The sequence below is a fragment of the Artemia franciscana genome, chromosome 21 (genome assembly GCF_032884065.1).
Source record: "Artemia franciscana chromosome 21, ASM3288406v1, whole genome shotgun sequence".
NCBI lineage: Eukaryota > Metazoa > Arthropoda > Branchiopoda > Anostraca > Artemiidae > Artemia > Artemia franciscana.
The window spans coordinates 6,402,714-6,418,507 of record NC_088883.1 but is presented as its reverse complement, the minus strand read 5'-3'; the positions used below and the strand labels follow the sequence as shown (position 1 = coordinate 6,418,507).

At 38.9% G+C, this 15,794-nt stretch overlaps 2 protein-coding genes across 3 annotated transcripts in view; both read right to left on the bottom strand.

Moving 5' to 3' along the window:
• LOC136041046 (ubiquitin-like modifier-activating enzyme ATG7) overlaps positions 1–15,794 on the bottom strand; it is a 567,744-nt gene that overhangs the window by 308,586 nt on the left and 243,364 nt on the right. The window lies entirely within an intron of this gene.
• LOC136040557 (acyl-CoA Delta-9 desaturase-like) overlaps positions 1–15,794 on the bottom strand; it is a 49,319-nt gene that overhangs the window by 1,372 nt on the left and 32,153 nt on the right. For both annotated transcript variants that reach the window (XM_065724772.1, XM_065724771.1), the window contains exon 5: positions 13,831–14,016. In XM_065724772.1, coding sequence (XP_065580844.1) covers positions 13,831–14,016 — 186 coding nt within the window. The remainder of the gene's footprint in view (positions 1–13,830; positions 14,017–15,794) is intronic.

Here is a 15,794-nt window from a genome sequence, read left to right as displayed (position 1 = left end):
TTTCAAAAAACTTAGTTTTTTTTTTAATTTCTGAAAGTTTTTGAATTAATGCATGTCTGATTTTGGCTCTCCGTACATAAATTATTAAAATGAAATTTGCATATTAATTCTTTTTTTGGCTAAATGGCTTTCTCTTAGTTTTGAGAAATAAGGCGTGGGGAAGGAGGCCTAGCTGCCCTCCAATTTTTCGGTGACTTAAAAAGGCAACTAGATCTTTTAATTTTTAACGAACGTTTTTATTAGTAAAAAATATACGTAACTTAAGAATTAACTTACGTAACAAACTTTTATATTCTTATATTTTTGATTATATATATGAGGGGGTTGGTCATCTCGTTAATACCTCGCTCTTCATACTAAATCTTGTTTGTCCCAATTCTTTAAGAATGACCCCTGAATCAGAAAGGCCGTAGAATAAATAGTTGAAATTACTTGAAAAAATTTTAGCATAAAGAGCGAAGTATTTATCTCCTCCTAAATACCTCGCTCTTTATGATAAAGTATTTTTAGAACCCCTCATATGCGTAATAATCTCTGTTCGTTTTAAGTTTTAATGCCTCTCCTTACTTTCAATTGAAAAAACTTTTTCATGTTTATATTTTCATTGTTTTTTTTAATAGTAATGCTAGTAAATCCTGCGCCCTTTTCATTGAATTTCTCTTCCCCCATGAAATATTCCTCCAAGGAAAGATCCTCCCATATAGCCTCCTCCCCTGAACCCCACACCCAAACCCGAAAAATCCCACTGATAACGTCGGTACACTTCCCAGTTACCATTACTGTATGTAAACATTGGTCAAAGTTTGTAACTTGCAGCCCCTCCCCCAGAGACTATGGGGGGGTAAGTCATCCCCAAAGACATAGTTATTATGGTTTTCGACTATGCGGAACAAAATGGCGATCTCAAAATTTTGATCTGTTGACTTTGGGGAAAAATGACCGTGGGAGGGGGCCTAGGTGCCCTCCAATTTTTTTGGTCATTTGAAAAGGGCACTAGAACTTTTCATTTCCGTTAGAATGAGCCCTCTTGCAACACTCTAGGACCACTTGGTCGATATGATGACTCCTGGGGAAAAAAAAACAACAAACAAACAAACAAACAAATAAACACGCACCCGTGATTTGTCTTCTGGCAAAAAATACGAAATTCCACATTTTTGTAGATTGGACCTTGAAATTTTTTCTATAGGGTTCTCTGATACTCTGAATGCGATGGTGTGATTTGTGTGATGGTGTGATGGTGTGTTACCCCCTTTTTTCCAAAATAAGGCAAATTTTCTCAGGCTCCTAACTTTGATGACAAAGACTAAATTTGATGAAACTTATATATTTAAAATCAGCATAAAAATCCTATTTTTTTTATATATCTTTTAGCATCGAAATTCCGTTTTTTAGAGTTTCGTTTACTATTGAGCCGGGTCGCTCCTTACTACAGTTCGTTACCACGAACTGTTTGATGCTAGAGTAGGGCCGCGTTCCCAAATGTTAGAAAAATCTCAAGATATTTGTCAAAGGGAATCTGTCAATATTCATCAAAAAATTATCACTACCAACATTATCCTTTCGTGAACATTTTTAGTTTTAGATGACGTCTTAGGTGACAACATAAATGACGTCTCTGAGCTCACAACAAGCTCACTATTAAGCTCACCATAAAAAATTTCCTGGTGGAAATTTTAATATAATACTTTTTTACTTCAAACTCAATGAAAGATAACAGCAAACCTAGAAAGGCTTATAAACTAACTCCTTTTATACGCGTTATAATGATTATTAAAATGTAAGTATTTTTGATGAGTGTTATGAAAAATATGAGTGTTGATGCTTTAATGCTCATTACTTTTCATAAATTCAGCCATTTGTCGGTATTTTTTTCACAATTTGATAATGATCGTGAAGAATTTAGTTAACCGTAATTAAGTACGGTAGTTAACCGCATTCACAAAAAAAAAAAAAAAATTACAATTGTATTTTCGATCGTCCCAACTGTTGATTCACTCTCACCTGGGACGAAAAAATTTAATCTTTATTTAATACTAGCTGTTGGGGTGGCGCTTCGCACCCCCCCAACACCTAGTTGGTGGGGTTCTTCGCCCCCCCCAAGCCCCCCGCGCGCGTAAGTCGTTACGCGCCATATTAGTTACGCGCCATTGTAGTTGTGTCCCTGTGTCCCACCTGTGAATAGAGATAGATATATATATATATATATATATATATATATATATATATATATATATATATATATATATATATATATATATATATATATATATATATATATATATATATATATATATATATATATATATATATATATATATATATATATATATATATATATATATATATATATATATATATATATATATATATATATATATATATGTTACATATAAATAGATTGTCAGGTTTACTGACTCTTGAACATGCAACATATGATTGTCCATAGGAAAAACAATCCGTATTCAGATCTATGCCTCATTATTCTAATGATGTGTCCCTGTGTCCCGGTCGTCATTTATATTCCCTGTGTCCCGGTCGTCATTTGTGTCCCGGTGTCCCAGTTTGTAATTTCTCTTTGAGTGTCTCGGTCGTCATTTATATTCCCTGTGTCCCGGTGTCCTGGTCGTCATTTGTGTCCTGGTGTCCCGGTCTGTAATTTCTGTTCGAACAATCCCTGTGTCCCGGTCGTCATTTATATATCCCGCCTGTGCCCCCGGCGTCCCCGTTGTAGTTGTGTCCCTGTGTCCCGGTCGTCCTTTATATTCCCTGTGTCCCGGTCGTGATTTGTGTCTGGGTGTCCCAGTCTGTAATTTCTCTTTGAGGTTCCCGGTCGTTATTTATAATCCCTGTGTTCCGGTCGTCATTTGTGTCCCGGTCTGTAATTTCTCTTTGAGGGTTTTTTCTTTTTAGTTTTTTAGTTTTTTACCTTTTTTCTTTTTTGTGTCCCGGTGTACCGGTATGTAATTTCATCAGTTGACAAACATGACGTCAGTCGACAAACAACTTCATGACGCATACAGCTCAATCCTTATAATGACGTCAGTCGACAAACATGACGTCAGTCTACACACAAACATGACGTCACTCTACACACACACACAGACAACTTATTTTTATACATATAGATTGTTAACTTCTTATCGCAATTGGAACATGTTCACGGTTTTCCAGAATACTGCTTCAAATACATGTGCATATGCAGGATACTAATACTGCTAACAACTCATTGTAGCACAAAGCCGCCTGAGGCCAGCGCAGCTACTATATTTGCTGATATGGGAAAACTTGGAACAGCGTTGAAGGAATAACACCTTAACAAGGAAAAGGAAAGTATATGTGCACCAACACTTCCTGTTTATTTAGCAGCACTACAAAGCAGAAATTTTTTTTTCTTTTTGGATAGAAGAACGTATTTTGAACCTTAAAAATTATTTTTCAAAAGTATTTGACAGAGTTCCAACTTCGATTAAATTATACATCGTAATTCCGAACGCAACATATGGCAATGAACCAAAAAAACATTGAAGTACTTTGAGGGATATACCAATTAATGACAATGAAGAAAGAATTTGCGTCCTGTTGATATCCGCCATCACTTCTCAAGCCATCATTGACACTATTTTCAGGCCATCACTGACATCTTTCTAAATAAACATTTATAATACAAAATACACTTGAGGGGTGGCACCCCACGATGAAATTATAGCCTAGTAAATGACACAGCATTTGCACGGGATTCTGACTAATGGATAATTTTTCTGGGCTTGGTTTATCTTGACAGACGTTTTTGGGCTGAAAAACCCCTTCCTAGCTTGTTTATCTACTATGGGTTGCCTCACCGTAGTAGCACAATATTTGTAGGCATGAATATGTAATGAGTCGGATGTAATAGGCTTGGGATTTTCTTTGGAGGATTTTACTCTTGTTGATAGAAGAGCATCGCTGAGGGCTGAAAACCATGTTGTGACCAAGATCGGCCCAAGATTGCACAAAGCCTCCATTCATACTGGAGGTCCCAGGGACTTCTTACTGTCCGGTTCTAAGTCGTCTTAAGCGCTTCGGTGTAGACTTGAGAAGATATGTTGATCCCCATCCTGCACTGGTATTTGGGATCATTGCTTTTCCTGAGGCCAAAATAATTTCAATGATTTAAAGAACATGAAAATTGGAACTTGAAATGCTACGACGTTAAAAATAACCATCGTATCTAAATTTTGACTGAAAGTGATTGGTGCTCATGAAAGTGATATCTCACAAAGGCTAGGAATAAGTGAAGACGAAAAGGCGCTTTGGGTAACGAAAAGATTGATCAGGTGGGCAGCTTTACTTACCTTGGTAGTATTATTAGTAAAGACGGGAGCAGTGAAGATATTAAAAGTAGAATAGCCAATGCTCGGGGTGGTTTTTCACAGTTAAAAAAAGTTTGGAAGAATAGGAAGATAAGTCTGTAAACTAAGATCAGAGTATTAGAAGCTGCATAGATGATAGTGGTCAAGTATGGCTCTGAAGCAGTGTTTCACTCGGCATGGTCCAAAATAAGTAGGCAGGGCCAAAAATTAAGAAAATTAGAAGTAGAAACTGTTTCAAATACAAGTGGAAAATAAGAAGTTTATCCATAAATTGTTTTAAGAATCTAGATAAGAAATTTGACTTTCCGAGGCTCACATTAGGCTTTCCAGTATCTCCCGACTCAGTACAACCGGCTCAAAAATAAAAAGAGATAATATCAGATAAAATACTGGCTAGCTAAGCCGAATGCGATTGCACAATAAAATATTTCAAACGCTTCCGACTATAAAGGTAGAATTTTCTTAAAAACACTGCTTTACATTTCAAATCTAAAGGGGAAATAGTCTGCTGCCTTAGCATTCTGAATCTGTAGATTTAGATTTAATCCACTACAAATGCTTTTTAAGCGAATAGTCAACGACCATTTGGCTGTACCTTTTTGTCTTAGTCGGCACTTTGTCTGAAAAGTGGTACAAAGGGTGACATTGGCTAGCCGATTGCGCTTTTCGGTCTTGATCAATTTTAAGAGACTAAAGTCTTTCTGCTGCAACATTTGAAAATGGCAAACAGAATAAAAATTTGACTACTTTCCAAACGTTTTCGAACTTCTTGCGTTCAGTAGCCCCTCCAGCAGAAACTTAGCTTCTCCAAAATCTTATCAAAACTAAGATAAACCTGCATAATTCAAGCCTCCACAGAAGCGGGTCAGTTTTCTTTAGTACACCTTTACCTTTTTGTTTCTATATGGCTCATTTTTCCAGTCCTCTGTCATTTTCAGTTGATGTGGGAAAATTGGCTTCAAATTTGCCCCCCCCCCCCCCAGAATTTTGACGAAATTACACCAATGGCTAGGGTGTATAGATGAAGCCCCTGCTGATTCCAGGTGGGAGTCAAAGGTCAAGCTACGCCTGTATACCTCCATGGCGGTGATGGTAGTTACAGGCAACGAGGCTCGATCTTCCGTCCCTGGGCAGCAGAGGAAATCCGTCAGCGCACCTCAAAGTGGTGGAAGGGTGTAAACACCACTGAGCTCCACGCCGAGCAATTTGGTGGCCAACGCACTCCGGGAGACGCGCAAGACTGGGGACCTTGCGGTCAAATCTATTCCCAAAAACATCGATGGATCTGAGACCTAGAAGAAGAGTTGTAACGGCTACGGCGTCCCCGGCAAGCAACGCCCCCGTATTGGCAAGGGTGTCAAGAAGTAAACTAGCCAACCATACTACGGTGTTCCCAGCAGGTGACGCGACTTTGAATATGGCGGTGAAGTCGAAAAATCCTTTCAACGCCATAAATCTAGAAAAACCTACTACAGCCATTAAACAGGCAAAATCCAGAATAAATGTTGGATGCTGGAATGTAAGATCCGTTAAACAAGAAGCCACGCAAGCTTTTCTTGTCCATGAGATGGAGAAGTACAACATAGACATACTTTGCATATCCGAGACCAGAATCTCCGGTTCTGGCTCTATAGTTATAACGGCTCCTGAAACGCTACATCAGTTCCACTTTTTCTACTCCGGAGTAGAGGATAATTCGGGACTCCACGGAGTTGGTTTCATCATGAACCAAAGAACCGGAAACGCTCTCCTAGAATGGGAACCAGTTTCCTGTAGACTTGCCCAAATCAGACTAAAAGGAAACCCCGCAAATGTGTCGACAATTTCTACCTATGCCCCCACCCGTGACGCTACTGAAACGACCAAGGATGATTTCTACGGCAAACTGCAGCAGTTGTCTCCTTCTGTAGCCACACATGATTACCTGATTGTTTCTGGAGACTTCAACGCAAGAGTTGGTCCGTCTGACCAGACCACAAGACAAATCCTGGGAAAATTTGGACAGGGTCACAGATGCGAGAATGGGCAAAGGTTGGTAAAACTACACCTTGATGAACCACCTTGTTATCACCAATACCATATTTAAGCACAAACCTAGCCACCTCTTAACTTGGCATTCAAATGACAGTGTCACTAAGGCCCAAATTGACTTCATTCTCGTACGCCAGCGCTGGAGAAGCTCCGTGCAGGACTCTCGCTCTTACAACGGCACAGACACAGGCATGCAGTCTGGGTCTGACCACAGGCTCGTCGCAGCATAAATTTTGCTACGTCTTGCAACTCAAAGAAAAAACAAGCCCAAGGCTGGCTTTGATATCGATAAACTCCAAGACAAAGAAGTACGGCAGGCCCTCAACCTGGAGCTGACTAACCGGTTTGACGCCCTCAGCTCTGATGAAAACCTACCCCCCATAAGAGAGGGGAGACCTTTAAAACCGTGATGACAGAGACTGCCGATGAGATCCTAGACCGAGCAAAAATCAAACGACAACACTGGATAACCACTAGGATCCTGTCAATAGTCGGTGAGCGAAGACAAAAGATGGGTGGCCCTAAAAAAGAAACAAAGGAGCTACGCAGATAGGTAAAAGGCTCTGTTCGTCTGGACCGCCGCCAAATGTGGGAAGATGCTGCCGAGTCGTTATAAAAAGCAGCACGCTCAAATGACACCCGCAAGCATTACCAGATCCTGAAGGAATCCGTTGGTAAGAAAGCTGCTGTCTCAGAAATAGTCAAAAACAGATCAGTAAAAATCATTAGTTGTCAGAAGGAACGCTCAGCAAGATGAAAGGATCACTTTCAGATCCTCCCAAACCCATCCCGTCATCTGCTCATGATGCCTTCCCAGCTTCCGTCCCTGGAGTGCCTTACGATATCGAGCTGGATACACCGACCAGAGCCAAAATACTAAAAGCGATCAAAACCCTAAGAAACCACAAAGCCCCAGGTGAAGACGGCCTCCCCCCGGAACTATACAAACAATGTCCTGAGATCACTGCTGAACAGCTCCATGGCATTCTCGAAAAAGTGTGGAGGACCAACTCTTTTCCAAAAGATTGGAAGACATCAGTCATCCTCCCTTTCTTTAAGAAAGGAGACAAAACCGAATACAAAAATTACCGCGGAATAAGTCTCATAGACATTGCAGTCAAAATATTCGGGATCATACCCTTGAACCGCTTCAAAAGGGCTAGGGAGGAAAGAAATCGAGGAAATCAAGCCGGCTTTCGACCAGGTAGAGGCTGTACTGATAATATCTTCGCCTTTCGCTTCATTATCCAGCAGTTTGAAAGGTACAACCTACCCCTGATCTTGATGTTCCTGGACTTAATTGCCGCCTTCGACTCTGTCACTCGCCAGAAACTTTGGAAGATCCTAGAGAATGACGGAATGCCGCTGAAGTTTGTTGATCTGATGAAGGCATATTATGACGCGTCATTGAGCCGAGTTAGAGTCTATGGTGAAGAAACCGAAGAATTCCTGGTTGAATTTGGACCAAAACAAGGGTGTGTCCTCTCTCCGACTCTGTTCTATTTTTGCATCGATTGGGTGCTTGAAAATGCTCTGTCGTCTTATCCAAGAGCGCAGATTGGACAGAATCTCTCACTGACTGACCTCGACTATGCGGATGATGTTGGCCTCCTGTCAGACCCTGTAGAAGCCCAAAACATGCTTGACAACGTAGTGGCCTGGGCAAACCTGATCGGCTTGAAAGTCAGCACAGAAAAAACAAAATTCATGGCTTTTAACCACGAAACAGGACCATTCTCACTAACCATCAACCAAGTTCAGCTGGAAAAAGCCAACCGTTTCACATACCTAGGCTCCCAGCTTTGTACTGACGGATCTTCCGACGCTGATATCCAACAGAAAATAAAGAAAGCGCAGAAAGTCTTTGCCTCCCTTCGTAAACCCTTATGAAATCGCTGCGAAGTCAGTGTCCGAACGAAAGTTCGAATCTACATGGCACTAGTCCACACCGTTCTCCTTTACGGATGCGAAACATGATCGGTAAAGCTACAGCATGAGAATACACTGAAGGTGTTTGAGCATACTTGTCTGCAAAGAATTCTCAGAGTACAGCTACGTGACCGTATCTCCAACGCGGATATACGTCGAATGTGCAATACTCAGAGAGATGTTGTGCTCACTATTAAAGAACGCCGTTTGAAATGGTGTGGCCATGTATTACAGAAACCACCAGAGTACCCGCCTCGCCAAATACTTCTAGTTGAGCCTATTAGCTCCTGGAAGAGACGCCGAGGAGGGCAGAGGAAGAAATGGTGGAACCTGGCCAATTCAGACTTTGAACCTATCGGGGGTTTCAGAAAGTTCGGTCACAGATGGTCAACTCAGTGGCTCGCTTTTGCAGAGCAGCTGCCAGAAGATTGAACAACATGGTCCAAGAAAGTCTCCAAGATCATCGATGCCGGGCGAGGTGGAAACGCCTGACTCCCTCCACAAGTACAAGTACAAGTAAGTGTATAGATCTAGCAATCTACTAAGGATATAGTTGCAAACCACGAACTGGATGACTTCTATTCCCTTTTGCATCAAAATACTTTTTTGGAAGAGGAACATACGGGAAGAGTTATTGCACACCTCCAGTTAAGGGTTTTGCAACATGATTATTACAAAGATATTGTTTTATACTGGTGGCAAATTAGATACAAAATCACGTAGATATGAGCAATAGCTTTCAAATCAATCATTAAACATCACTCTTAAAAGTTCTGGTAGCTCAGTAGCTTTAGCTTTTTCACTTATGACATGTCACCAAAAGTGCCGTTTTTAGTACCATTTGGAACTTGCAGATGGTAGACTTTATATAAATAACATAGATATGAGCAATATGTTTTATATGAGCTATAAAAATCTATCTACAATGTTCTGGTAGCCCCGCCCTGTGAAAAATGGCACAAAAAGTGCCATTTGGCACTTGCAGATGGTGTAAATTGTAAAAAGTATGTAGATAGAAGAAATAGCTTTTGAAAGAGGCAATTAGGAATCTCTCAATGATGTTCTGGTAGCCCACTAGACCTAGAAAAAGAAAAAACGGGAGACAGCATTATTATGCTGATTGCAAATATATAAGTTTCATTACGTTTACTCTTACCCATAAAAAGCTACGAGCTTGAGAATATATGTCCAATTTTCAAAAAAGGGGGGAAGACCCCTAAAAGTCACAGAACTTTCATAAAAATCACACCATCAGATTCAGCGTATGAAAGAACCCTACTGCAGAGGTTTCAAAATCCCACCTACAAAAATCTGGAATTTGTAATTTTTGCCAGAAGATAGATTACGGATGCGTGTTAATTTTTTTGTTTTCAGGGGTGATCGTATCGACCGAATAGGCCTAAAATCTCGGGAGAGGGCTTATTTTTAGCAAGAATGAACAGTTCCAGTGCCCTTTTTAAGTGACCAAAAACATTGGAGGGCAACTAAGCCCCCTCCCGTACAAGTTTTTCCCAAAATCGCTTAATCAAATTTTTGAGATAGCTATTTTGTTCAACATATTTGAAAGGCTCAATAAGTATGTCTTTGGAGGTAACATGAGCCCCCGCAGCCCAAGGGGAAAAATCTTTAAATTATAAAACTTTTCCATTGGTTACGCATTGTGTTTTATCGGGAAGTATATACACATTTAGGTTGGGGAGGGGAGGAAAAAAATTTCTGATGGGGGGATTTTTCACGGGGATAATTTTCCATTGAGAGGGAAATTTCCAGGGGGTTAAGTATTCAAGGAAAGTTTTAAACTGGGGGAATTTACTAGAATTCCTGTGCGAAATTTCTGTATGTCTTGCCTTCTCTTTACCGATTGAATTTTACGTGTGGAGATGTTAAGGGTAAATGTCCGGGGTAAATTCTTACCAGGATCGAACTGTCTAGAGTATATATCCATGGGGAGGGGGATTTTTCCGTGGAAGTGGAGGCAGATATCCTTGCGTTATTTAAAAAACGATCAAAAATTAAATTAAAAAAAGTTTTTTCAACTGAAAATAAGGAGCAACATTAAAGATTAAAACGAACAGAAATTTTTACGTATATGAGGTTTTCCCCTTCTTTATAGGGGGTTTCCCCCTCCTTAACATCTCCCTCTTTACGATAAAGTTTAAATTTTGTCCCAACTCTTTAAAAAACGACTCCTCAAATACAGGGGCGTTAAGGAGGTGTTAAGGAGGGGCCCATCCCCCTCATATAGGTAATAATTTCTGTTTGTTTTAAATTTTAACGTTGCTCCTTACTTTCAGTTTAAATTTTTTTTATTTATTTTACAGATATCTTACTCTCAGTTCCATAGTACTGAGTAAAATACTTTGAAAGAAACTGAAAGCGAAGGTACGCATACATATTTTTGTTATTTTTTTTTTAATTGTTTGGATGCTTGCACTCTCACGTGGAAAGAGTTGGAAACTTGCAAAAACTTTAATCGTTGTAGTAAGCGGGATAAGGGGATCTCTTTGAGTACAATAGGTTATCACGTAGAAAGTCTTCCTCGAATAATAATGTTAGAAAGGCTTTCATAGTCCACCTGTCTGGTTGGAAACATACGAAGACTTAATCGTTGTAGTAAGCGGGATAGGGGGCTCTCCTTGAGTGCAATAGGTTATCACGTAGAAAGTCTTCCTCGAATAATAATATTAGAAAGACTTTCACAGTCCACCTGTCTAGTGCTCCATTCCGCTGTTGGGATCACTTTTCAAATCCTAATGCGTACAAAAATCTTTAGATTTCATAGGTTCCTTGAAAAAAACACCTTGAAAGAAAAAAACCCTAAAGAAAAGGAAATCCAGAAGACAAAACGCCTTGAAAGAAAAAAACACTTGGAAAAAAATAAAATCCTTAAGAAAAAACTCTTAAAACAATATGTAACAACCCACATGTTTATCGTCATTACGTAACACCACAAGTGTTCGCTGCCATTATGTCATTCCCAACAAATCTACCAAGTCACGATAGATTGCTTCACGTCCCACCTGTGCACCGTCATTACATAACACTCATGCGTGTGTCTCCCGCTTGACTATCGGACTCTAACAAGTCCTATTACGTAACATCCAAAGAAATCCTGAGGTAAAGAAGCCCTGCCCCTCGTGGGTTTTTTAAACAATCCCTATTAGGTAATTAACACCTGCATTAACACCGCATCTAAAAAGTCAAACCCAAGACACAAACATAGAAAATCAACTAAATATTGGTAAACCAATATTTCATTCATTTTTTGTTAGCTCAACTCTCTTAGCTTATAATTGGGTTTACTTGCCAAATATTCCAGGCAAACAGTGACGCCCTTTTAGGCTTTGGACGCTTATTCCCCTTGCAATTCCAGACAACTTGTTGGTCAATTAACATTAAATGAACTTTTTATTATTGCAATTGTCCAACTTTAAAAAAAGGAATCAATCGCCTTGCCTGACACTCATTGAAGAATGGCCCAATTTTGACTTTAAACGCTTGTTTGCCTCTCATTCTACGCAAAATAACGGTCCTGTGTCAATTCTAAATTCTTTTTTCAACCTGCCTAGGACCATAGGAAGGCGTGCCTTGTTTATATCTCATTCCAGGCAATCTAATGGTCCTACATTAATTTTAAATTCTTGGTCAACCTGACTGAGACTCTAGGCAGGTGTGGTTTGCTAAGTGATAACAAACAAGTATTGGTCCAATAAGAGAGCCACACTTACTCCCGCCGTTTACCTGTGTGCCATTTGACCAAACGTTTGGAAAACTACAAGTTCTATGACTATCTTAGCTCTATGGATATCTACCTTAGTTCTACTAACCCTAGGAAGGACGCATGGACGGAAAATAGAGAGACATATCTATCTATTAGCAAATGAACTAACATTGTTTTTTAAACAATCCTAATAAGGGGGGCTAATGCCAGAATTGCCTCTCACTCAATTGGACTGTTTGTCTTGTTTTTTTATACAATTAGCCAAGATTTGATGCCCGCAACTATTCCATTTTAATTCAAATTTCCCATTGCGTAGGTGTACTATACCGTTATAGGTGTGCTATAGTATTGCTTAAGACTAAGGTGCGCGTAATAGCTTCTTGAGGGACTAGTAGATCCTGGTTTATCCTATATGTGTGTGCTCGGAAGCATTATGCTTTCACTACTAGTTTTGCTTATTGGTTATCATGGTTCAACTCGGTAACACTGACAAAAATGTGATACTTTTCTAAAACCTTCATAATTTTAGAATAAGCAAAAGAAAAATCTTCTAAAACTGTGGTTTTAGGAAATTATAAGATCTTAGACGGATGCTAAGATGATGCTAAACGGGTGTTAAGATGGCGCTGAATGGGTGCTAGATGGGAGCTACAGCTATAATTTTGAGGTGCTTGGTGATTTAGTGCCTCTTGGTGCCCACTTGATGTGCTTGTCCCAGGTTATTTTTGCTATTTGCTCCCACCTCTATATTTACACTTTATAATACCAAAAACATACACACATTCAAAATGCTGCAAGTTTCGGCGGGAAATAATCATTTGAAAATTTTCAATGAAAATTTTCATTTTCATTGGATCTTTTCAAGCACTTCCAGAAACTTTTTGAGATAGATTTCTTCTATAATGCCAAATTTTTACATTTTTTCTATAATATCCTAGATTTTCTGCATAATTAGCTGGTTTTTCGTTTATTTACATCCCCCCCCCCTAAAATCTAATCAACCCCCGAAATAAATTTGTGCATATCACGTGCTAATAATGTGGTCTCTAAACATTTCACGGCTAAATACAACATATCGGCTTGGCTGAACAGCAGAAAAGAAATTAGGCGGATTAAATACAACATAATGATTATCATAAACAGTGTAGTAAGCGGGGCAGTCAGGGGCAGTCAGCGGGGCTTAAGTCAGAAAAAGTGTTTATTAAATTACAATATTAAGATCCAAAATCCAAAATGTGAAGTTTTGAATTACCACTTTTTACTAAGATGAAAGTTTGGATATTAACCGTAAAAGAATCATATATCCTGGGTTCCAGGATATGTGTAGGCTTTGAAAGAAAATTGAGAAATTGCCACTTCCTTGCTTATGTATGTTTGAGGCCCGAAAAGTAACTAGCCACTTTATTTTATATTGCTCGGGTGACCACTGGTCCTTTTTACTTAGGAGTACTTCGGCATATCGTAAGTGCCTTAATGTTTTATAGTTTATAGTTATATTATTGTATTCATTTTATATTGTGGGACGAATAGTCACAGTGGCCTATTTAACGCCAGATTCTTGAATCGTTGTTATGAGTCAGATAAAATATGTTTATTTATATTCAGCCTCTCTATAACGTTGTTTAAACTTCTCATCTATACCCAGTAGGTACGCCTCGTGTAATTAGTCTTGCCAACCCTAAGGAATACGTTACCATAGTTTTAATCACCCTTAGGACCGTCCCCCATACCCCTGTCAAAGGATAGATTAACACCCACATTAATACTATTAAAGTTAAGTGACTACAACAAACTTACTTGTCATAAGGTTTGTTTCCCCACATGTGTGCAAAGGAATTAATCATCCACGTGGCATTCAATGTTAATACCAGCCGACCAATGGCTGGACCAAAAAAGGCCACCCAGTAGGATTCACTCCAGCAGATAGCTGGTACTACCGTTGGTAAAATGAAACAGAATATCATTGCCAAGGGTGTGTAATATCTAAAATGAAGAATGATCTGAAATTACATATATTTACAGTTATGTTGCCACCTATATTTTCATCAGGTTCAGATATCAGTTTCAAATACATTGCAATTTAAGTTACTCTGTGCTAGACGTAATTTTTTTTAGCAGTTTTCTAATTTTTCTAGCATGCGAAGCAAGATGATGAAAATCATAAATTTGATCATAAACAAAAGTTCCTATGTTTTATAGTATTGCCAAGGGTATATGATATCTGAAAAGAGAAATGACTCGAAATAATGTACATTAACAGCTGGGATTCCTTGACAAGGATAGGCTGGATGCAAAAGGTTGGACCTGTTCCTCCCAAAAGGATAATCCTGCTTACGTGGCCATATAGTGGCGACTGGGTGGACCTTTTAAGTTTTTTCTTTTACCGGAACCGTGACGGCAAGAAGTACTGCAGAGTGACCATGAGGAGTGCCCCCCCCCCAGTTCGAGGATATTATAACCCAGTAAGCGACGCGCCATACATACTATGTTCTAATTTATGGATAGCTCTTCTGGGCTTTGTCTGCTTTGGTGAGTATTTTTGGGCTGAACAACCTCTTCCTTAGTAGCATCGTTAGAGGGGGCAAGGGGGTGTAGTTGCCCCCATCCCTCCCAATAATTTGCAGAAAAAATTATGAAGTAGCTTTAAAACTGTTGCTCGGCTTAAGTTTCAAATTTGTTCTTTACTTTGAGCTGATATTTTTTTAATCAATCCATCCTCGTTTTCAAAATAAGAAAAATGCGAGAAATAGGGGTCCATTACACTTTCTAATATGTTCGACATTAACATTTATACAAATATTACACAAATTTATACCAACTTCGAATCTTATCGTTAAGTAACTAGGTGAGTATAGTTAATGGCAAAATCGCTAAAATATACCATACTTCCGGTTTCACCATGTTTACTCAGGTATAATTTATTCCCCTGATAAGCTTCTAAAATCTATCAGTTCAACATAAAATCTGCAAATAGGACATAAATAGAATCACCAAAAAACAAGAAATAATTAAAAACAATTTTTTTTATTGAAGAAACATGAAAAGAAATAATCGAAAAAGAAAATAAGACTTAGTGCTTTTTATAGTAGTATTCGTATTGTAGTTACGTGGGTCAAATCACTTGCAGTTTAGTCATAGAAGTTAGTAAGAGGGAGGGATCAGCTCCAGGAATCCTTCAATTGCTTAAATTTTTACTTCCAATATTTAAATCAAAGCTCTAATATAGCTCTATTTGTAATTGAAACGCCTAATAAGTGCTGATAAAGTCAACGCTACTTGTTTGATATCAATCATCTGTTGTATGATATCAGTCATCAATCATCTCTACATCAGCCTGCTGTACGAAATCTCTGCCGCAATTAGGATAAAGTGAGAACAATATATGTACATTTTTCTTACAATTTAGGAATTTTATGCTCACAAATAAGGGGTAACAACCCATACTCTTTATCTTTTATTATCAGTTTTCATAGGGAGCTCTAGCAGACCGAGCTTCACTTGTGGAAGGGAATTTTAGACATAAAACAATATTCCTTGTCCCCCTCCTTCCGGAAATGTATACTTCTCACACCCTGATTTGCACACGTATACGAAAACCTGAACTTTTTATAGATTTTGTTTTTGTTCAACAAGGATACAAAGGGGGGGGGGGGGTAATCTTTAAACTTTAGGTGTAAATTTTTCCCACCCGATTGGCATCCCTGGCAAGTTTTAATTATTGTAAAGTTTCTACCACAATTTCGCCAAGACTTGTTCAAGTT